Source organism: Aedes albopictus, chromosome 2 (assembly GCF_035046485.1).
Source record: "Aedes albopictus strain Foshan chromosome 2, AalbF5, whole genome shotgun sequence".
Taxonomy (NCBI): Eukaryota; Metazoa; Arthropoda; class Insecta; order Diptera; family Culicidae; genus Aedes; species Aedes albopictus.
This window is the reverse complement of record NC_085137.1, coordinates 116,122,788-116,148,058: the sequence shown is the minus strand read 5'-3', so window position 1 is coordinate 116,148,058 and position 25,271 is coordinate 116,122,788. Positions and strand designations below refer to the sequence as shown.

Genomic DNA, 25,271 nt, shown 5'->3' with positions numbered 1-25,271 from the left:
ATCGAAGGGTCGCAACCACCGGTCACGAGGCCGAAATACGACGGCAAAACGTGGAGAAACACGAGGAAGCCTTCGACTCTGACTCCTTTCCTCGGCTATCGCGGGGGATAAAGGCTCGGGCAAGCAGATCATGAGTGAGTTGAAAAATCATGATCTGCTTGCCCGAGCCTTAATCCCCCGCAAAGGTACGCTCACTATCTCGGGCAATCTTTTCCATTTGCACTTTTGTGCAGTAAGCCACCCATCGCACTCCGGCGGTGTATTTCCATAGGCAGGTGCATCACCGCCCACGCGCAGAAAACAAAACGACTGTTGGAGTTTGCGCCAACTTCACATTCGCTTCCCTAAATTTCCGCACTCAGGAAAAAAAATTACGACAAATATTACTAAACGGTAACAATCGTGTGTTTGTCGAGATCTACGGGAATGACTGATCCCGGGTTCAGCCGCGCCAACCCAGACGGCTCAAAACCCATGGTACAGAAAAGGCATTGTAAACCTGAACCTGAATTTCTGTCTGTCTGACCCTTATGGATTCGGAAAGTACTGGACCGATTGGTAAGGAAATTTGCATGCAGGGTTTTTTTTTGAACGGGGATGGTTCATATGATAGTTTCAGATTCCTCCTCCTCCGAAAAAGGGGCCTCCTATGCAAATAAAATGGAAATGTCTGTAGGGGAACTCACCCCCCCCCCCCCCTACGCTCCATACAAAACGCCTTCACTCAATTTCATCATATTGTCGAGGTTTTCGTTAGATGCAAGCTAACTAGAACTAAAACTGAGCAGGTTAAGCCCTAGAACGGCTGATATTATCCTACGCCTTCATTTGCTGCTTGGAAGAATTCGATGGAGCCCCTTGGTATTTCACAACAAGTCAAAGCGGGAAATGCCAGCAGGCGTTTTGCCTCACCCAAAAAGGCGTTTTGCCTCCTGCAGTTTTCCGGCACCTAAAAAGTAACACTTTTTTGAATTGCTTATTCGAATGGGAAATTTTGTGGGCACGCGGGCCAAGAGTTCAAGTCTCTTAGGTAAGGGAATAAACTGCTCTTCAAGGCAAAATACACCCTTAAAAACAGTATAATTTGAGGTTTATTACCGCATATGCTTAATCGGGGCATTATACCCCTCTTTCCCCTATAACTTGAGAACAAATCAAGCAAGTGGAACCAAATTTGCAATAAGGAGGATTCAGAAGGTAACGAATGTTTCTATGGAGGTGTGTAACTCCTCCACAATTGAAAAGGGAGGGGGGGTCTCCCATACAAATTAACCGGAAGTTTCAGCATAACATGAGAATCAATCAAGCAAATATAACAAAATTTGGCATGTGGAGAACTCAGAAGGTGAATAATGTTTTTACGTTTTTACGCTTTCTTCCTTTGGAAAGGGATCTTCCATACACACGAAACGGACATTTCAGCATAACTCGAGAACCAAGCATATGAAAACAAATTTGCTATGTGGAGGTTTCAAAAGGCAAAAAGTGTTCCTATGGTGTGTGAGACCCCTTCCCCTCTAAAAAGGGGGACTCCCGCACAAATGCAATGGAAATTTCTGCATAATTCCAGAACTAATTAAGCAAATGTTACCAAATTTGCCATGCGGAGGTTTTAAAAGGCAAAAAATGTTCCCATGACTATGGTAGTGTGAGACCCCTTTAACTTTGGAAAGAGGGGCTTCAATACAAATGGAACGGAAATTTATGCACAACTCGAGAACCAATTGAGCAAATGAAATCAAATTCGACATGTGAAGGGTTTAGAAGGTAAGGTAGGAAATGTTTCTATGGTGGCATGATGTGTAAGATCAAAAACTCCACCCCCCCCCCCCCCACCTTGGATAAAGGAGAACTTATACACATTAAACAAAAAATTCTGCATAACTTGAGAACCAATCAATCAAATTTGGCATGTGGAGAAAGCAAAAAATGTTTTCATGATGGCTTGAGACCGCTCCACCTTCAGAAAAAAATGGGGCTAACACAGATAGCAGACGTTTATGCTAACATATGAAATGTTTGTAAACGCTTTCAACGATCATTTCAATGAGGAAACCTTCTGCATAATATGAGAATCAATCAATCAAATCGAACCAAATGTGACATATGGAGATATGAGGAAGCACAAATTGTGTATATCAAACAAACGGAACCAAATTTGGAATGCCCTCTTTGGAAAGGCTCCTATACAAACGAATCAAAACATTACTAAATATTATTAGAACAAATCAATCCAATAGCATGGCAAGCAATGTTTATAAGTTATCGTGAGATCCCTTCTTTTTTTGGACTACAAATAAAACAGAAACTTCTGCATAGAAAGAAAATTTAACATGCAAATGTAACCAAATTATGAATGTGGCAAGTTTTGAAGGCAAGACATGTTTCAAAAGTTGTGTGCAACCCCTCTTCATCTAGCAGGACAGTCCATCTATTCAAATAGAGAAATTAGAATAATTTGAGAATCAAAAAAAGCAAATGAAACTAAATTCAGCATCTGGAGGTTTTTGAAAGCTAAAAATGTTCATAGTATCCATTCTTGGAAGGGGAAAAGGCAGAAAAGGCACATAAACCGTATGCATAATATCTCGAATGAATATTAGGTAGAAAGGCCATTGAACCAAAAGGTCATCAGGCGGAAATATCATCATGTACTCATTATCACACAGATTGTTCTTCCTGCTGCTAATAATGCTCAATCCATCTGAAATATTTCCTTCTTTTAGTAATAGCGTAATAGGCTGTTCTTTCAAGTTAAACTTTTAAAATGTTTGAGGTCCAACTGCTGAAAATGAGAACAGTAATGTTTTCTTCTTTTAATCATAAGTTTTTCATTGAAGTGGCAATGTTTTATGAGAACAAAAGATATTCAAAACCATCAGAACTAAAGTGTCGTAGTTAAAAATCTACTATTAAAAATGGCAATACAAGGTTTGCCGGGTCAGCTAGTGTATAATAATTTCCAACTTCCAAGTACCAAGAAAAGTGCATTCAGTCACACCAGTATTGTGAACCGCAGAACTATCATCTCCACGTAGTTGCAATAACGTTTAACACTCAAATCACTATGGATCATGAGCTTTCAATGGAGCCTACTCCAACCATCAAAAAAGTCATAAAAAATAGCTGACAGGCGTATGCCTTTCCACCCTATACTGTGTCTTCTGTTCATTTTGAGTGGTACCTACTACTTGTAGTGAGTTTGGTGATGCTTGATAAATTTCATAAAAAGTGGCTTCCAAGGCACGAGCATGAAACTAAATTCTTTACTCTCTTCTTTCTCACTGTGGGAAAGGGTATCCTTGATGGTCATATTTTTGAAAGGACTATCCCGAGAGAGTTTAGTGCAGTGGAACATCTTTCCCTTGTCTTGCAATTTTTCCTTTATTCAGGAGGCGGGTGTACCTTTTCCAAAAGAGTGTGTTTATAGTGCAAGAAAACTTTCATCCTTCCAATAAAGACAATAAACTTTGAAATTTGATTCTGCTCCAGTGTACAGACAAAATTGATGTAAGCATGCAGCAGCCCTCGTCAGCAGCTGGCCGGTCATCTCTGACGGATGGATAAAGTTTTCCACTTGAGTTTTTGGGTTTGCACAACATGAAAGCTCACGAGAGCAGCTACCCGTGGGGGTTTGGTTGACCGCAAATTGTAGGCCAATTTGGATGGGCTAGGGGTGCAACAGAAAACACATGATTGTTGCAAGAGCATTTATTATTTTAAACTAGTTGAACAAAAATGCACATACCTTTCACACATCACAATATTTCGGGTGGGAATCAAAAGTTTTCCATACGTCACGCCAAAAAGTTCATAGATCACTGATAAAGGGTGTTGGGTCGAAAGTGCAGAAAAAGAGTAGTGACTAGTGCCCAAGCGGAAGCGAAAAGTTCTTGAACAATATTTATCAATTCTCTTTTTATATTGCTTGTTTTGTGGGCAGCAAGTTGAACCACGGCTATCAAGAAACTATGCCCATCATCAAACAAAAACTATGTTATCGGCCAATCGAGCCCGTATGAATTTGATCATCAATAAAAACTATCTTTCTCGATCTAGGCTAGCTGGTGACCCCTAGTTCATGGTGTGTTGCGGCAATATGCTTACCGTGCCTAGGAATGAATGGTCTGCCCCCCCAGGGTTTGTTTCTAATAAAAACCTAATCGCTAACGGAGCATGTGGAGTACCAGGGCGCCCTTCACAGTATTTTGCCCTTACTGCGCTAACCGGAGCAATGGTACAGGGTACCTTGTGTTTCTCCGCGACAATCAGCTGCCCTTCTTTAGTTTCAAACTTGAGGTTAAATAAGGGCAGGATTATGAAGATGTTGTTGATAAGTTTAAATTTTCGCATTATACAATTTAAACAGTGTATTCTGTGTATCCTCGACTTTGGCGTTTTTCAATCGATACCGATCTGTTTTAGTGCTGTTGTTCTTTGTTGTGTTGTGATTGTAAAGAGTTTAATATTGCCTAGTTTGGGTAGTGGCTACGGTTAGGATAGTTCCGATCAATTTTCAGCATACAAAAACAGCAACGATCCATCTTTGCAGACTTATGCAAAATGGTACAGCCCAAGTGGCGTTAGTCCAAGAACCTTACTTTCGTAAGAGGGCGTGTATTTAGTACGTAACGCAAAATTTGGGAATTTTAGACCCTCGCCCCTCCCCCCTTCGTACGGGTTTTTGTATACCTAATACATTGCATGCCACACTTTCCGAAACTCCCCCTCTCCCCCTATGAGCGTGACGTACTTTATGGATGTTCCCTAAGGGGAATTTCTATCTAGGAAACCTTGTGAACCCGGTGTTTGCTAATATCTATAAAAACGAAATGGCAAACTCGCATGTCATGCCTCGAGCCTGTGTGCTTGTCAACAACGCAATCGACGCTACACTCGTCTATGAATTAATCATCACAGATGTATGTAACAGATGTAACATCAACATGTAATTTGACTATTGTTCGGTTTATTTATCGCACGATGAACCACATCCTACGGATGCTTTCAAACAAGTCATCGCATGCTGCAGTTCAAAAAGCTCAGACAATAACTTGAGAGGCTCCAGTTTGATGGAGTACTTAAGTAGTACAGATCTTGCATTACTTAACATAGGCAACCACCAAACCTTCATGGTATCTGCTAGAGAGGAAGTGTTAGACATAACGCTTTGCTCTAGTAGATTTAGTCACGAGCTGACCAATTATCATGTGTCAGATGAAGAATCTTTATCTGACCATCGCTACATCTTTTTTGAACATTTAAATGGTACTTCGCAAACATTGCGCTTCAGGAATCCCCGGTCAACATACTGGGATCTTTTTACTGATTTGGTTGCGGCCAAATTTCATGGATACTCACCATCCATTGACACTCCAAGTGATTTAGATGATGCCGTTGATACTACAACGACCTTCATCATGGAAGCTTTTGAAGAAGCATGCCCTCTACGGTCTGTGAAGATCACAAGAGGAACCCCTTGGTGGAACTCTGACCTGGCGAAACTCTGGAAACAATGTAGAAAGAGTTGGAACAGACGACGTTCGGCTGGTTCGGAGGCTTTCAGATCGGCCCGCAAGGCCTACCTGAAAGCTCTTCGTACACATGTTTCCAGTTTGAGTGAAGTCAGGCGGTTAAACAAAATCCTTGCAAAATCTAAGGATTTTCAAGTGAACGAACTTCGGTTGCCAAATGGTGATTTCACTTCCACTGATGAGGAAGTTTTGGAATGTTTATTCAGTACACACTTCCCCGGATATATAGATTGAATATTACATCTTCGGATGAACCTGATATCTTTTCTTGTAGTTATGATTCTTTGACTTCGACTCGGAGTATCAAAACTATAGAATCTATTGAGTGGGCACTAAATAGCTTTTCTCCTTTCAAATCTCCTGGAGCAGGTCTTCATAAGAAATTTGCTAATTTTAAACATGTTTTGAAAAAAAAAATACACCAAAAACCTCTTTTTATGCATGTTATTTTTATGCACTTTTTTTTTTGCACCTTTTTTATGTCCTGCAAAAAAAGAGGGAAAGGTACTCAGAACCAATATTGTGCATAAGAAAATTTAATAATGACGGGAACTATTGCAACGGCGACCAAGGAGTGTTTACAGAGGAGTGCAAAGGAAGGTTACAGGTTCGTTTTTGGGTGTTTCCGAAGGTCTCATGTGCGTTACATGGGGTCCGAGTGGGTCTTTAGGGGGTTTCTCTTGTCATTTCAGGAAATCTCAGAGCATTTTAGGCTGGTTTCAGAGGCGTTACGGAGGCGTTTTAAGGGGTTTTTGTTTAGGAGGATGTTTTGAGGCATTTCAGGATGTTTCAGACCATTATCGGCGTGATTTAGAGGCGTTACGAAAGCGTTACGGAGGAGTTTTCAGGGTGTTCGGAGCTTCTCAGGTGCGTTACATGGGGTCCGAGGGGGGTTTAAAGGGGATTTCGAAAGCATTTCAGGACGTTTCAGACCATTTTCGGTGAGATTAAGAGGCGTTACGAAAGCGTTACGAAGGGGTTTCCGGTGGGTTTCGAGCCTCTCAGGTGGGTAACATGGGGCCTGAGGGGGTTTAAGGGGGATTTTGGAGGCATTTCAGGGTGTTTCAGAACATTTTCGGCGTGACTAAGAGGCGCTACGAAAGCGTTACGGAGGAGTTTTCAGGGGTTTGGGGCCTCTCAGGTACGTTATATGGGGTCCGCGGGGGGTTTAAGGGAGATTTTGATGGCATTTAGGGAAGTTTCAGAGTAGACTCTGAAATACCTTAAAACCCCTTGGAACGCCCCTGAAACCCACTTAATACTATTGAAATACCCCAGAATTCCCCGTAATCCCATGAAAACACCAACAAATCTTGAACGAACACCCTTAAAAGGCTCAAATCCCCCGAAATACCCCCTTAAAACGCCCCTGAAGCCTCTTGGAACCCCCTTTTGGGCTCTCTGGGAACTTTCTGGAAACCCTCTTAGCCCCACCTCCAGGGATGGCATGCTCCTCAGTTTGTGTGCAAGTGTGCGCGGTTTTAATATGTAAATTAGCTGCACTGTGCACATTTTAAGTGCGGAATGCCATCCCTGCCCACCTCAACTGCCCAGGAGCAAGACCTGTTCTCACGAACTAAATTCTCTTATTAAAGCCCAAACTCAATTGATGCATAAATTTTCCTCTTTTTATGCCTTTTTTAATTTGTGCACATTTTTAATTTATGCAGTCCCAGCCATGTGCATAAAAAGAGGTTCCAGTGTACATGTTTGCAGTTTTGCTGCAGGGTATATTCCCAAATCCTGGCGGGATATTAATGTAAAGTTTATTCCGCAAATCGGTCGTGCGTCGTATGAAGAAGCAAAGAGTTTCAAACCTATCAGTTTGACCTCTTTTCTTCTGAAATGCTTAGAACGCATTGGGGATCATCACATCCATGATGTTCATCTGGCCAACGTGCCTTTTCATGTAAACCAACATGCCTACCAATCTGGTAAGTCCACTGTAATTTTTTTACACAAGGTTGTTAACGATATTGAGAAAGCATTCGCTCTATAGCAGAGTTGCGCATTATCAGTCTTGTCAGGTGACTACTGATATTGCACCCTCGTCACTATCACTCCAGACCAATCAATATCAAAACGACAAGGACAGCAACGACTTGATATTGATCCGCACTCTGGATCACAATCATTGCAACTGATGTGATATTTTAGTGGTTTTCGCCAAAACTCAAACTTTTTTGTGACCAACATACAAAACTTGTTATGTTGTACCACATACATAAATATTATCTTGGTTAATCTTCATTTGAATTCTTAAACAAATTTTAAAGATGGCCTATCAGTGATATCCCTACACCATCACAGTCAGTCCAGTTCTGATGGAATAAGGAAAGTGACGGTGGCTCAATAGAGCGCACGCTGACTAGGATCACAGTCGTTCTATCAAAATCAGCGATTTGCTTTCCATTGACAGTGACAGAGTGCAACTCTGCTCAATAGCAATCTTGATGGGTGTTCTTAGATTTCGAGGGTGCATTTGACAACGTACCTTTCGGTGCCATATTGGAAGCCGCACGGAGTTTTAGTATATCTCCAATGATTTCCAATTGGATTCACCAAATGCTCAAAAACCGATCTCTCTTCTCGACATTGTGTCAAGCGGCGATTAGGAAATTGAGTGTTTGTGGATGCCCCCAAGGGGAGTCTTATCACCACTTTTGTGGAATCTCAGCAGATACGCTATTGAGGCAACTCAATAATAGCGGTTTTCCTACTTATGGTTTTGTCGACGACTACCTAACATTGTTAGTCGGTATGTGCATCAGCACCCTTTTCGACCTGATGCAAAACGCTCTTCAAGTAGTTGAGGGTTGGTGTCGTCAATATGGCCTTTCGGTAAATCCGAGTAAAACATCTATTGTTCTTTTCACGGAAAAGCGAAACCGTAATGGCGTTCGACCTTTGCGTCTCTTTGATTCTGAAATCGATGTGACTGATTAGGCAAAGTACGTTAGAGTTATTCTTGATTCCAAGCTTTCCTTGACACCTCATATTGAGTTCAGAATCAAGGAAGCTTGTATGGCCTTCGGGCAATGCCAGCGTACTTTTGGTACAACTTGAGGTCTAGAACCCAAGTATATCAAACGGATTTACACAACTGTTGTTCGACCAATTTTGGCTCAAGGATGTTTTATGTGGTGGGAAAAGGACGAAGAGAGAAAGATCGAATCAAAATAAGGTCATCTCCAAAGGATGTGCTTAATGGCGATGGCTGGAGCGTTCTCTTCAACTCGTACGGCAGTTCACGAAGTTCTCTTGGACGTTTCGCCACTACACATTCATCTCAAACAAGAAGCACTTTTTTGCACTTACCGCCTATGGGTTGGGTACTCGGTCTACTAGAGAAAACTCCTCGTTGTTTTCACTTATGGTAAATTGGGACAAAGTTGTCCTTGCTTCAAGTGATCCTACAATTATTGCTTGTAATTTCCCATATTTGATCTTTTGCACGAAATTTCCTTCTCGGGATAAATAGACATCTGGTTATCTGGAGAGAAGTATTTCAGACGGCATCTTATGTTACACTGATGGCTCCCTTCTTGAAGGTAGTGCAGGTGCCGGTGTCCACTCTCGTGAGCTAAGGCCACATCAGTCTTACTCACTTTGTAGACACTGCCCCGTTTTTTAAGCTGACATTTTTGTTTATATGTGCGGAGTGTAATCAGCACTTCATCAGCACGTAATGGGCAAAGTCTCATACTTCTGTTCTGTTGATAGCCAGGCTGGTATCAAAGCACTTGCTTCGGCCAACTCTAGATCAAAGTTAGTTATCGCTTGACAAACTAAAATCGAGGAGCTGAATTCAGCAAATGCTGTTCACCTTGTAGGGGTACCTGGCCATTCTTTCATCGCTGGAAATGAAATGGCTGATGAGTTAGCTCGCACTGAAGCATCACATGACTTCATTGGCCCTGAGCCAGCTATTCCGATATGAAAGTTTTGGGTAAAGCTTCAGATTGACATCTGGGCTGCCTGAGCCCTCTTCAAGGATGGCAAAGTATCTTACAAGTCTGTCAAAGCAGAATTGCAGTATGCTGGTAAAAGCACTGACTGGTCACTGCCGACTCAGCTATCATATGGCGAATATTCAGCAAGCTGATTTATTTGTATGTTTTAGCTGTAAATCCGATTATGGAACTTCGTGTCATTTGATATGTAACTGTCAAGTTTTTGCGCAACTGCGTTTTCGAGTACTCGGTTAACACTTATTAAGTAAAACTGTTTTCAGAAACCTGAACCTTCAGGATGTTCTGTTGTTCTTAACCCTATGTGGTAAGAAGCTTTAAGTTATCATGCTTTATGCGTTATTATAGTATCCTTATTAGGCCGCTGTTTAAACCCATTGTGGTACGCTTATGTATTAGTTTAGTACGCTCTCCCAGGGTATCTTTTCCTATCCTCATCCCAATACTAATTTCGTGCCTAATTTTCTTCCGTTTCCTTCAGGTAGATGATGAATTACACACTTAGAAATTCTGAATTTTGCACGAAACGGAATCATTAAAGAATGTAAACGTTTTCAAGACGGAATCACAAATTGAACTCAATTTTACGCGCATCATGTAAGTGCTGGTTGGTTGCGTTAGATGTCAACAAATTCGTTTCACCAGAAACGTAGAATCAGTATCACTTTCATCACCCACCTTCTAACTCGGTGAAATAGCCGAGAGGTAAGAGATGTGACTCACGATCAGCAGATCCGGTGTTCAAATCCAGCCATGGGATTATTTTACTTTTCAATGTTTTATCTGTCAAATCGGTTCTAGCGATTGCTAGAGGCTAAGAAAAATAAGTTGTATTTTGGGGTGTCTCGAAAGACGAAAATTTACATGTTTCAACCTCTAAATTTGTGTTTTTGAAGATGCTCGTATATGTCAGGTTCAGGACACTTAAAATTACATGATATTTTCTAGGTGTGTAGGCTTTTATTATGGCGATAGCACAAATGTTCCAAAAGGAGGATAACGTGCTTCAGATACCTGATACCTCACCCAAGCACCGACATAGTTTGGATAGTGATATCATAGAATACTCACCTGAGCAGCTAATCGACCTCGTTTCAGTCTCTGCAAATCGGTATGACTCCAAGCACTTTTAGACCATGGTGATATCTGCTTCAAATCGTCTTCGAACCTGGTGGAGAATGAAAGAAAATTAAATGCAAGGATAAATATTGGAGAAATTTAAAAGCGTTAAAAAGTCAACAACAATGTCACTTTAAAAATCACCCTTACCGGAACTCGTTGAGTTGATTATGTAAAAATTTCCTAATGTTCCACGGCAGATCGTTGTGTCCGTCGATTAAAGGCACTGTATCGAGCAGCTGGGTTGCGGCCTGGATGCGTTCCTCGAGCGGGGCCCCGGCTGAAACCTTCAAGGCAAACGGGACGGCCACCCCGGCGGCACCCGCTATCAGCAGGATCGACGTCACCGCTAGCCACTGGCGCGAGGGTAGGTCCCATTCTGTTTGGGTCAGAGCGGACACCGAGCCGAACCGGGTTGGGACATAGTAGAAATAATGAAACAAACAGGGAGTGGATTATTGGATTACATCATAGGTTCCCAAACTTTCAGGTCGCGCGACCCCCTTTTGCCAGCAGACGTAGTTTTCGCGACCCCCCATAGAAATTCCCTCATTTGATCTCTGTTACAGTTAAATATTTTAGTGTCCCTAGCGACCCCTGGATTAAGACCGGCGACCCCCCTGGGGGGTCGCGACCCACAGTTTGGGAAACCATGGATTACATCATACCATCAGCGTAGGAGGGCGGCAGCAGGAGTGCTGAAATTCCAGGACATTTGAGAACAGGTTTTGTGCGACTTATTATTAATTTATAACGAATTTTTTAAATTGCATTTCCTGCAAACTGTCTTCCTATATGTAAGAAAAGGTTTTAATGAGAAGGCAATTTTTGTAAACTGAAATTTATTCAGGAGATCGAAGAAGACGCCTTGTGCTCTTTCCGATTTTTTGAGAACATAAACGCTATCGTTAGATGCTTATTTTTTTTAAATAATCTAGTAAATTATGAAAGTTATGCAAATATTTGCCATTTTACCTTGGACATCACCGGGAATGGGTCCCCAGTTCTGGGAAGCAATTTTGTCCGATTTCATTTTCGCTCAATTTTACTGAAGCCAGCAGTAGTAATGTGCCGATGATATTCACCGGCAACTGTTCCATTTCAGCAGCAAGGATATCACTGCAGCAGCAGCAGCAGAGTTTGATTTCAATGTCGGTTGGTATCTATAGGTATGTACGCTCCAGGTACCCAGCAATACAATCTGTGTAAATCCCTGCTGGCTGCTGACCAGCCCACCCGCTCGAGGTTGTGGCTTTGTCACTCGATTCGAACTTTTTATTGGGTTGATTCCGAGCTGCCGAATGTGGGGATTGGATTACTACTGGTTGCGGAACAGCACGCTCCATCGTTATTTTCCGTTATTTTATTGGTGACTGGGGGCTCCGGTGGCTTTACATGATTGCGGTGGGTCAAGTTCATTGATTATGCTTGTTTATCTTTTCGATTGTGTTAGCACTTGGAAGCTTGAATTCAGTTCTGGAATACTTGTTTATTTTACATTTAGATGAATTAAAGTTGTACAACAGCGTACATTCCGGAGAAACATTCAAATAGGACTTATCAACATTCGCAATTAATGACTTTGCACGGCAATACTGAGCCCAAAGCAACTTATTTACACAAAGCAACACAACTAGCAAAAATTTGCCGGTCTTCATGGCGGATTGTTGTTAAACATACAGGAAAAACTTGTAATTAATTAGAAGGTACAGAATGTTGCTAATTGACAAATTGAGAGATGATTTTGTGTAAGAAATCTGACAAGGCCTGTTCTGTGGCTTCATTGGTTAAAGTGCCGGTCTAGCGAATACGGAATCGTGGGTTCGAATCCCTGTCGAACACTTTTTTTTATTAATTGCCCTCTAATTAATTAAATACAAGTTTTTTCAGTAAGTTTTAAACATACCAGAAAATCTGATAAATGCCAGTAGATGGCACTATATAATTTTGTACCCTAGCTTGCGTCGCATAGACGCAAGTGGTCGTCAAGTGTGCCACCATGCCGAGTTCTCGACGCATGCTAAATTAGACACCAGCAAACAGACTGCTTGGTGGCTAAGTATGCGAAGTGCGAAAGTAAAGCTGTTAGTACATAGGGTCAAACCAATGCTTAAACATTTTGTTTTACTCGATCGGATTTTAGTAGTGTTGAACTGATGTTGTTTCTTACAGTCGACTCTCCACATGTCGATGTTCTACATCTCGATATCTCTTCCTATCTCGATGGTTTGGTCGGTCCCTTTAATCTACATACATTTTACCTTTCTACATGTCGATATCTCCTTATCTCGATATCTCTCTATCTCGATGCGATCTCGTTCGTTTTTGTTCGAGATTTTCTCTCCATATGTCGATATGCCCGTTTTTACAGGTTGCTAGATCTCGTTTCTTAGGTGCAAAACATTCTGGGAAGGTGAAGTGACATCTGTTTGTTGACGGGTTTTCCTAGTTACGGACGATTTTTCAATCTAGTGTGCATTACAAATTGGTTCTTGAGTTCGATCTCTCCCTATCTCGATGGTCCCTTCAATATCGAGATGTAGAGAGTCAACTGTAATTGTTTTCCTTGTCATATATTTGACCCTGTGCACTTGAGATCCAGGGCTGTGAATACACAGGGTCAAATATTTGACTATGAAATAACTTAAGAAACAACATCTGTTTGAATCTTACAAAAAATCGATCGAGTCAAACAAGATGTTTGAGCATTGGTTCCTTTTCGGACAAATATTTGACCCTGTGTACTGGGACTTTAAGTCTCGGCTTCATAAAAACGATTCGCTCTCACTTGTAGTTAGTGGGCACAAACGAGATTGTGTTGTGGATTGGCATCTAAGCTCATGGAATGCTCATGGTGTGGCCTCGGAGTCGGTTAGGCTTTCTATTCCACAGAATCGTTAGTGGTTCAGTGGCTTAGTTGGTTAAAACGTCGGTCTAACGAATACGGAATCCGAACCCACGATTCCCACCAGAACGCGATTGTTCAACATATTCCATCTCTTAATTCGTCAATCAGAAACATTATGTGCCTTCTAATTACTAGTTTTTCCTGTATATTTCAGACATGCCAGCAAATTTGGTAAACTCTAGTAAAATGCAGTATATATAACTGCATAGTTTCAGACATGTAATAAATGTTATGGAATGTTATCTCTAAACTAATCTCTACAAGATTGAATTATGCAAACGGATGTAAACGAACACTTACTAAATAAAGCTAAAGAGACGAATGCCGAGTACGGTGAAGTCTCTCTAAACAAAAAAAAAAACTAATCTCTTCCCATCCACTTTTATATCTGATCACTCACATAACATAATTTTCTGCGGGATTCCTTCAGGAATAACTTCTGGGATTTCTCCTGGCATACGTTCAAAGATTTCTACCGAGATATATTCACAGAATCCTAGCGGAATTCTTTCTGGTATACGTGTCGGGATTCTTGATAGTTTTCCTTGAAAGATTCTTGTCGGGATTTTTTTAGTCATTCCTTTCGGGATTTCTCGTGGAATTTCTTCTGGGATTTCTCCAGTAATTTCTCCCGGGATTTCTTCTGTGATTTTTTCAGGAATTCCTTCCGAGCTTCCATCTCAGATAACCCTCCAGATTTTACCAGATATGCCTAACAGAATTTTATTTAGGATATCCTCTAGGCACAGACAAACAGACGTCTCACTTTAAAATAATCTGAAGTTCGCAATTCACCAATTCACAGCGCTCGTATCGGTTTTGCTCCTGCTTGACGTTTGCTCACTACCGCCACCTTCTTAACGGTTTGTGAAATACAGTGTATTTAGCATTGGTGGTAATATATTCGTGACGATGATTTTAATCGCAATATGTTTCAAGTGATACGTCTGTTTGTCTGTGCTACAGGGATTCCTTCAGGGGTTTCTACCGGGATTGCTTTTGAAAATCATGAAAGCATTCTTTCAAGTGCTCTAGTTGGCATCTCTTCAGGGATTACTGCTGCGATTCCTGCAAAGATTCTTTCCAGGATTACGAAAAGGATTCCTTTAGGAGTTCCTGCTAGGATTGCCTCTAGGATTGCTCCTTGTATTTTCAATAATTACTTAAGGGAATCTAGTGGATTTTTTTAGGTATTCGTGCCAGAATGCCAGGGATGGATAACACTTCCCGGAATTACATCAATTTCACAGCGTAACAAAAATTAACTTTTGGTCTGTCTCAAAAACAAACTTATGTGTCTCTGACAGATTTTGGGCCGCTGAATCCGAATCTGGGCTCAGATTTGCTCCAGCACGTCACAATTTTGAGCTATACCCCAATTCATAGGGCAAAATATGCGATTTTGGGCTTTTTTGACTGCCAGCCATTAAGCATGGAAATATTTTTTTTAAGCAAACAAAATGTAAAATGGTCAATTAACCTCCAAATTAACGATTCATGCAAAATATTTTGTTTTACCAAATCAAATTTGATAGATTTAAGCATTTTATGTTAGTAAGTAAACTTGCATGCAACTTTTGGAGGGTGACTTGTATGGGAAATATCGCACCTAAATCGTTTAAAACTATCAAATTCGATTTGGTTAAACGAAATATTTTGCATGAGTCGTTAATTTAGATGTTAATTGACCAATTTACCTTTAGATTGCCTAAAACACATTTCCATGCTTAATGGCTGGCAGTTATAAAAGCCCAAAATCGCCCAATTTTGCCCTATAAATTGCCCAAGTAACACAGAAAACATCTTCTCAAATCAACGTTTTTAAAAATGTTTTTTAAATGTTGCATATGAGTTTCAGGAAACATCTTCTGATATTTTAAAGCTCTAATTATGTTTTTGAATTACAAACACACAAAATACATGTTCTTCGCTAATCGGTATCATCATGTATAAAAAATAAAAATTATACTATAATATAACATTATTAGAACATCAAAACACGAAACAATAATGATTAGCAACCAGTTTTTCTTCCAACGTTCAATAAACACAACTTTTGGTACGCTCATCCTTTCTTTTCAAAACACTAGAAAGGCAGTGCTATCCATCCACATTAACATGAGATCTACGCACTACAGCAAACGCTTTGGTTTCGACTGACATCTATATTGATGTTGTTCTCTCTTGAAATGAAACCAAATGAAAAATACACCGTGACGCTGACATGTAGTGCATGTTTACACCCACCGTAGATTCGATAGCTTCAGATTCTCTATCTCCTTTCTGGGCGTCCTCATGCTGCTAGCCAATTTCCTTACCTTAACTTACGTTGCATTCATTTGTAGAAGCAGTCTCCGAGTATTTCGATAACGTTGTTTAGGAAAATCATCATGCAATATGCACTGAACGGAAACTGTAAAACCGATGAGATTTTTGACAATAAAAAATGTAAACAACGCAGTTCTTTGACATTTGACAGATCTAGCCACGCCAAAGAATAAGTTAAAATATAGTTATTTAAATGTTGTAATGATGGTCCCTAACCAAAATTTTGTATTTTTATGTGCGTATGTTGTAGAAATGCTATTTAGGCACATTATAAATGTTCATGTAACGCACAACACAAATTATTGATGGATTGCTGTCATAACGTATTTTGAACGTTATTTCAACTTAATTTCTAATCAATGTTTGATGACATAGAAAAATCAATCAGTAAAACTCTTCTCGTTACAGTCCCGTTCACAAACATTAATACGTTTTCCAATTGTTTATATGAAGCTTCTCGAAGCTACTTTAGCCACATTGCGGAAGGTAAATACATATGTAATGTAAAAAGGTCATTTTCATTTGTTTGTTTAACCCTTTTTTCGCATTAGAGCTGTTTTTGACCAAAACCATACAGCGAGCTGTTCCCAAGGTGATGCAATAGCAAGGTTAACGTAATTTGCTGGAAGTTACCCGATTTTTTATATCACGATTCTGATTTTAGGCGGACGCATTCATTGCGTAAAAACAGGATTTGGTGTATTTATTGCAAACTGAATGTTAATATTTTGGAATAATTGAATTTTATTGGAGGCTATATTAATTAGTATGAAACAATATTTTCGACTTGGGTCGTAGATTCAATTAAAATTGCAATAAGAACAGTTTATAACACTTTGAACGGTACTGTAACTATTTCACATCAGCTGCCATGTTGTTTCTTTGGGTTGGTTTACAATCAATCCTCATCAAGAGGTATTATTTGGTTGATATATATGGCGATATCAATTCAAATCACTGGCGCTGAATTTATGGGCGAGTAAAATCGGTGGTTTTACGATAAATTTTGAACCGCATGCAAAGCATCAGTATCATAACTGAGTAACGCCCATTTATGAATTAGTTATCTGGATAGTTTTGAAAAGCCACCGATAAGAAACTATGTTTCGGGTTGAAAAATAAAGTGTATCAATAAAAACAATCTGCTTAATTTTTCCGTCAGTTTTTAGCTTTACATTTGTTTTTCTTCTTAATTGGTTATGAAAGTTAGTCATATCACTTAAAATGAGCTTAATTTCAACATCTGCATATGATATGCAATATAAGTGTATTCCCTAAGTTATATTACTTGAAATCAGCTTAGTTTCAACTATTTAATATGATTGTATTATGAACGTATTTTGCAAGTTTTAATACTGACAAATTATTCAATTATGAGCATGAGCATGAGATGAGAATAATTGACAAATTATTCAATTATAACTAATAACTACTCAAGCGTCCAATTCAACGTACTGAGGATATCATTTAAAGTACTATAAGAGTATTTGAATACATCTTACGTAGCTTGTAAGATGTTTTATAAGCCGCCATTTTTTACGCTGTTTTGATGATATAGGTGTTCAATTTTAAGTCAATTAAACAAGAAAAATACTTCCGAATAAGTTGTATAAGTGTCTATTAAACTGTTATGTAACAAGCTGTGTTACTTGGATGGGGTATAGCTCAAAATTGTGATGTGCTGGAGCAAATCTGAGCCCGGATTCGGATTCTGCGGCCCAAAATCTGTCAGAGACACATAAGTTTGTTCTTGAGACAAAAAAATATTGCGCTGTGTATTACTTTAGACAGGCCTGTCGAGCTTACTGTCGGGATTCCTTTCGTGATTTCTTCAAGGATCCCAATGGTCATTCTGTGCGGGATTTCTTCTGGGATTACTTTTGTGACTTTCAAAGTTTCCTCCCGGGATTCCAACAGGGAACTTCCTTCAGCGTGAGTTACAGCTAATGAAAGTGGGAGAGTAAGAGAAAAATGGAGACACAGAGAGAAATAGGCTTTTTGATGCACCTACAGGGGAAAGATAAAAAGTTCGGGATTTTTTTTCTATTATAACGCCAATTTATCCAAAGCTTCATCGTCGTTTCATATTCGAGATAGTAATTATAATTCATTCAAATTCCCTCTAAAAGACTTGAATAAAGTTATGTTTTGAAGAAAAGCAACCAATTGATTGGCATTAAATTGAAAAAATAATTGGATGCAAATGCAAAATAGATAAATTTACTAAAAACAACATAGAATAAATGAAATCGCAATAACTTTGGTTTTTCTTATTAATAATTTCAAATTAAGTCAAATGTTTTTCAAAGTTCATTGTATGAGTCACAGATGATCAAAATTTGATTGCATTTGATTCATTGAAACCGGAGATATAACAGCTCAAAGTTGGCTATCGGATAATTATACCCTTTTCTACAATCATTCTAACTTTGTGTAGAATAGTCCGATCTTTTCCAAATTCAGACCACTGATACTCAACTAGTTGATGAACTTACAGTATAAAATTGAGAATATTTGATCCCCGTTTCGAAAAGTTACAGCTAGTTGAACTTTTTTTTTTTGAAAAGTGAAAATTTTGCATGTCCCAGTTATTTTGAGTATCCCCTGTATGCCTTTCAATAGAATCTTTTTTACTTTATGTAAAATAATTCGATATTTTCCCAATTTGAACCATTGCTATACAACTTACAGTAAAAAATGTATGCACTTTTCAAAAAGTGACAGATAGTTTATCATTATTTGAAAAATGAACATTTTGCCCGTACCGATAATTTGGCTATCCCCTGTAGATATCTGGTAAACCAGATGTTGAGCATCCACATTGACCTTTTTTTTAGAACTACATCAGAGATTTCCAGTATTTTCGAGAAATCATGTTCATTTTATTGGAATTTTACTGTTTATGACAAGTTTTTATGAAGAATACAATTGTGATACGTCTTGGGCGTTAACGGGTTAAGTGTTATTTTTTTGTCAAAATCGGTTTGATACTATTTTTTTCTAGTATTCAAAGATCAAACCACTTCAAGGTAAATTTCAGGTACTTTTCAACAATTTTTAATTCCGTGTGTACTATTTTGACTGTATACATCTGTCATGACTGACAAGGTTCCTACCAAAATTTGACACTGTAAAACCTTTATAACTGTTCGTGAGAAATGTGGATATCAGCATTTTCAACAGTGTAATTTCGCTTGGTCAGTCAATGCAAAATTAAGAATTTGTCATGCGGAAGGTGCTGTGAAAACTTTCGAAGCGCTTTTTGAATGCTTAGCTGTGAAACAAGATTTGCTTCAATAGGGACGTTATGTCAGAGAAAAAAGAAAAATGTTGAAAAATCAATTAGGTGCTCCAACCAATATCGAGAAAATAATGATGACTGTTCTTTGACATACTTTTTCGATGCCATCGAAAACTGCAGCATCCATTGAGTGCACAACGTCAGTTCACGCTAACGCCGCTCAGCACTAAAGTGCATAATTTCCAGACTACACCAAAAATGTGTAACCCTTGCACATTTACAAAATCAGCTCCAGTGTCCGCAAAATTGTTAAAATCGCAAAAAATTTGTACGCCAATCTAGGTAGGATTACTAGTGACCTTGGAAAACAAAAAAAATCAACATTTCGTATCTAGAAGAGTGTACGAGCTGTTTTTTGAGAATGTGTAACTGCTACACATTTTTGTGTGGTCTGGAAATTATGCACTTATGAGTAGGTCTTACACATTTTAGTGCTGAGCAGTTTTAGCGTGTTGCATGAATGCTGCGTACGTATGCAACGCATGCAGGTAAATGCAGCAGTCAGTGGGACGCTCGGCTTTTCAGAGATTTTTACGACCCATAAAATATGTTGATCAATTCAATGCATGTGGCACGTTTTGTTGTCTGCTGCGAATATCGCAAATTATAAAAAAAAAAAATACTTCGTGCCAATCAGCGGATGAGTTGGTTATAATCCATTTTCTTTTTTTTTTCGGGATTTCCGACTCGTTGCGTTTCGTTGAACAGAGGAGAGTGCGCCGAACGCATTGAAAACACTTAAATGCGTTTGGTGCAAGTTATTCATTGCACACGAGCACGGCACGTAGAGTTGGCATGCTTTTATAAATTGTGTGCCGGCAGCCTGATAAATAAATTATTTGAATTACCGGTGCACTTGTTGAATCGGATAATCCACACAAAAGGGTACGGCGTGTAAAACAAATTGGCAACTGACAAAAGGTTGATAAGTGCATATAAAAGCTCCTTCCCGTCAAACGCTTCTCTTCGAGTAAAGCAAAACATTGATATTTAATGGGACTTTTTTACTTACAATTTCAAGTTTATACAAAAAAAAAACATTGAAGATTGTACAGGCTTATAAAAAATTTGCCATGCCTATTGATCATATATATTTTCTGCTGAAGTGAACTATAAGTTGACTTTTCTAGAAATTACCTTTACACCCATGATATGATCGGATACATTTAACGTCACCAAACGAACCCTAGATGTGAGCGAGTTTAATTTGTCACACCGTTTGGCATCGAAAGGGGTGAACCTGAAGATAGCCTAACCGAAAACAATTTATGCATTCAATTTCAAAATTATTGCAACGAGAATGATATCAACATAAACAAATCGCTCTGCATATCAATGGCATTAAATTGGAGAAACGGACGGATTTGAAGGCAAACAAAAAAGGGGAAAATCATTAACATTCCAGTTCATGGAAAACCGAAACCCCATAAAGCTCCGAATAACATTCCGCCCCATTCTGTGTCCCACGCCAGTATTTACGCTAAAACACCGACTATCGGGTGTTGGTCCGCTTTCTAGCCCAGGAGGGGACTAGAAAATTTAACAAAATTCCTAATTTTTCACCCGAATAAATTCGGAATGGAACACATTATCTGTGCTGCACGATAAATAGGGCTCATCTGGTTGTGCGAAACTGTATATCGACACAATGTTTATTGGGTCGATCCGTATCAACTCCGTCCGTCGTCCTGCTGCTGGTGCTGCAAAGCGCGCTGCGCTAGGTGCACACGAGAATGGACGATACCACTGCTACTGCTGCTGTTTACAACGAACGGTCGGTTGGATTCACTAAACTCGGTGGCAACTAATCTGGAATGCAGCGGAATGTTTGTTGGGGACCACGATGTTTTGAATTCACTACACACAGTATATTTCCCATTCATGGTTTATTTAGAGGGTTTGTGGTAACAGAAGAATGGGCAATTTTAAACTTGTAGGTTGTCAAGCGTGTTCTCGTTTATCTATGACATCGGCCCTGTTGGAACGAATGTAGGTTACGGTTCGAAAAACTTTTGTCCGCATTGACATTGGAAAGAACTGCCGATGGAGTGCTCACAGTATTGTGTGAAAATTAGAAAGTATAAACATTTAAACTAGTTTTGGGATGACAAATTGCAGTGTTTTAACACTTCTGGGCAATTCTATGTTGGGCATAATAGAGCTGCAAGATGATGAGTCGGCAACCTGGAGTTAATGTGCAACATAACTCTGGTCCTCACAAATTCCTATGTCATGTTTCTCTGGATCCGCATAAATTTACTGCCAGCAAAGATTTACATGGCTATCTGATGGTACAGTCTGTAGACGAATGTTTGGAGTTTGGAGGAATTAAATATGCTTCGGATAAATTCCTGTAAAAGTTTTGGGAGGTACAGCCGGTATCCGCAATAATCGGGACACAGAAATACACCATTCAAATTGCTCAAATGTTGCCTAATAACATCTTAAGATGTGTTCATATCACCTACAAAATTTCATGTGAATCGCTGTAGTACTTTTTGTTGTAGCAATGAAAGAGTAAAATGTGTGCCGTTGAATTTTGTACAGCCCCTAGTTTTGTCTGTCAGCTCTGTTACTTTTGAATTTGGCAAAAGAAATGGCTGAAATTATGAACACAAACTTCTCAACTCACATTCATTGCATAGGCAAAATTTCAAAAAAATCGGTGCACTATCAACAATTTTATATAATTAAATTAATTAATTATCGATTTTTGCGGCTTAACCAGCCGAATGGAAGTTTTACTTTATTCCAAAAAGTCTAGCTTTTGGAACAATTTTATAGTCGAAACAAGTATTGGGACTGAACGTGATTTTAGCCCCTCAGACAGCAATTAGTCAGACCCTTTATTGTTTCGATTGAAAGTACTATACCAATTATCATCAAATTATGCAGGCATAATATACACATAATCAACTACCTACTGTGAAATTTCATGAAAATGGGCAGAGAAAATCAAAAGTTTTAAATAGGCAAACATCGCACATGAAAAACACGAAAAATTTTCACGAACTTTCACCCCTATCAACACCAGTAGCTTTCAAAGCAATTGATCAAAGTTGATGAAATTGTGCAAGAAAGTGTCTATACCTAAGTATCGTAACTGCTAACGAAATATTATAGATATCATGACAGAACTTTGAAGAGACGAACCAGTCAAGGGCTGAAAGTCTCTTTAATAAAGACAAATCAATCAATCAATCAAATCAACAGAACTTTGAACTGTAGCGTAAAAGAATCATCTATTATGCGAATGAAAATTGGTCATGATTGTACAAAATGCTTAAAACCACGTGTGTATGTTTTTCATCCACAGTAAAAAGTAATGCATAGATTTTTATGAAATTTGGCACAAATAATAAACATACACCAAAGAGTTCTCAGTTAACTATTTGGCCTATTTTACCGATTCTTTACAGAACTACAGCCGTACTTCTGTGTCCCGATTTATGCAGATACAGGCTTTATTTCTGTTGGAGTTCCCTAGGAAATCCCTCTGGGAGAATCCCAGAAGGAATTCCTAGATGCAGGTGAGGAGGGATTTTAGTGGAAATTTCGGGAGGAAATCCTCAAAATTTTTCGGAAGAATTTTTGGAATAATTCCTGGAGGAATCTCTAGTGGATTCCTGCAAGAGTCTATTGAAGCACTCCTGCTGGCATGTTTGAGGAATTCCATGAAAAATCACTGGGATACTGTAATCCTTAAAAGAGTTCTTGGAGGAATTCCTAAAGGAGTACGTGGGGAATATCTGAAAAAAAAAACCCTTTTCTCCTGTTGAATTCCTAGAAAGAGAAATTACAGAAGAGATCCCCTGAGAAATGCTAATAAATTATTCCTGTATACATTTCAGAAGGAAATACAGGGAGATTCCCTGAAGGAATGCGTGTACACTTGGAGGAATATATAAAGGAATTCCCGGAGGGAACCTCTCAGATAACCAATAGTCGCTTAAGGCTGTGCAATTCTTAAAAATTAGAAATTTACACGCGACGTAAACCATCAACGTACGTAAACATTTCATGACTGAATGGCAAATTTGACTCAATTTTACATCCATCATGTAAGTTGGAGTTGGTTGTACACGATGTCAACAAACTTATCTGACCATATAGGTAGAAACAGTTTTACATTTATCATTTGTCTCACAACCCGGTGATACAGCCGAGATTCAGGGTACGTGCCTCTTAATCAGCGGGCCAGAGTTCGAATCCAGTTCATTATTTTACTTACATATGTTTTATCTCTCGCTTCGGCTCTGCTAGCTCGACTTTATTTGTGATAGAAGACGTAAATTTGTATCAAACGAGCCGCTCCTTTTATGTGCATCCAAGTAAACTTAAATTTACTTGATTTTTTCTAAGAGTATGCTATAACAATTTCTTAGGAATTATAACGAGGAATTCTAGGAAGAATGATATTAAAAAAAAATCAGAAGAAACTCTGGAGAAACTTCGAGTGAAATATCAGACGGATAAGAAATTCCTCAATAATATTTTAGGGAGTTACTAGACGAATCCTTGGAAACATTTCAATGAAAAGTTCTTATGGAGTCACTACAGGAAAGACCTAGAGAAAATTTCAGAAGGAATACATGGAGGAATATTTGGAGAAACACATGGAGAAACTCCTGGAGAAGTTTCAAGAGTCTTTTGAAAAATTTCTATGAATTCCTCGGGTAGTGGACTTATTTTAGCCCTGGGAATGTATTTTAGCCCGGGGAATGTATTTTGGCCCACCATGGGATTTTTTATTATATAATCTCTACAAAATCTTGGCAAATAATTAAAGGAAGTTCCAAGCTTGCCAAGATTTTGTATATATTATAGGATGAATGTAATAAAAAATCCCAGGGTGGGCCAAAATACATGCCCTGGGCAAAATTACGTGTACTACCCTGTATCTATCCTACGCAAATTTTCGAAAAAGTCCTTTTTCCCTGGGAAATTCTTTCAGAAATACATGGAAAGGAATATACTGGAATGTGCTGGAACCTTGTTTAAATAAAATAAAAATGTGAATAAATTTAAAAAAGGCATAAAAGGAGGGAGTTTTGTGCATAAACTCAGTCAGGACTTAAATGAGGAAACTAAGCACGATTACATTACACACAGATACGGTCACACTTGCTTCTGGGCATTTAAAATGGGGCCAAGGAGGTTTCCAGGAAGTTCCCAGTTAGTTCAAAAAAAAGGGGTTCCAATGGGTTTCAGGAGCGTTTGAGAGAGTTGCTTCAGAGCATTTAAGAAGCTATTTAAGAGCGTTCCGACGGACTTCGCTGGCATTTCAATGGGATTACGGGGGTTTCACGTTTTAAGTGACTTTACAGGGCGTAAAGGGTACAAGTGGCGTTTCAAGACATTTCAGAGAATTTCAGTAGACTTCAGGAAGGTTTTAAGTGCATTTCGGGAGATTTTAGAGGTGTTTGATTGCATTTCAGGGGCGCAGCAAAGGTTCTCAGCGATATTATCCGGACAAAGCATCCTGTGATATTCTCCTTGCACCCATCAACGATTAAAAAGGGTCTCATTCCGGTTCCTTTGTGTGATAAAAGTATGCTCTCTCCAACTAGCGCTCACTCACAAATCGTTTGCTCTCGCAGGAGAAAATGGATGCTTAGTAGGGTGTCCCAAAATTGCACATGGTTAAAAAGCTTAGGGGCTCACCCTGCAAATGATAGCTAAGAGGCGAATGAACCCTTCTGGTTTAAATCCTCTATAATACACGGTCAAAAAAATAATAGCTTAGAGTGTTAGAGACTTTTGTATGACGGCAACTTTCAAAAATGATTTTAGGAGTCGCCTCGACGAGATTTTTGAAAATTGACCATTTTTCGTAATAAATTTGTAATAAATTTCATACAATTATTTTTACCGTAAAAAAATGGTAATACGCACCATTTTTTATAATTTTTTACAGCTTGATATAGAACGAAACTACTAGGGAAAAATAATCAACGACATATTTTGCAGGTAACTTTTGAAACTGATTTTTTGAAATTACTAAAATTTATAATTATTTGATGTACCGTAAAACGGGGTAACATTGATCGGCATGACCGACCTCATGAAATGTTCAAACAAGCATTTTACATTGAACCAGTTTATGCTAT

At 39.0% G+C, this 25,271-nt stretch overlaps 1 protein-coding gene across 3 annotated transcripts in view; it reads right to left on the bottom strand.

Moving 5' to 3' along the window:
• LOC109420563 (uncharacterized) overlaps window positions 1-25,271 on the bottom strand; it is a 295,739-nt gene that overhangs the window by 96,713 nt on the left and 173,755 nt on the right. For all 3 annotated transcript variants that reach the window (XM_062850277.1, XM_062850276.1, XM_062850278.1), the window contains 2 exons: window positions 10,775-11,003; window positions 10,577-10,673 (listed from right to left, as the gene is read on the bottom strand). In XM_062850277.1, coding sequence (XP_062706261.1) covers window positions 10,577-10,673; window positions 10,775-11,003 — 326 coding nt within the window. The remainder of the gene's footprint in view (window positions 1-10,576; window positions 10,674-10,774; window positions 11,004-25,271) is intronic.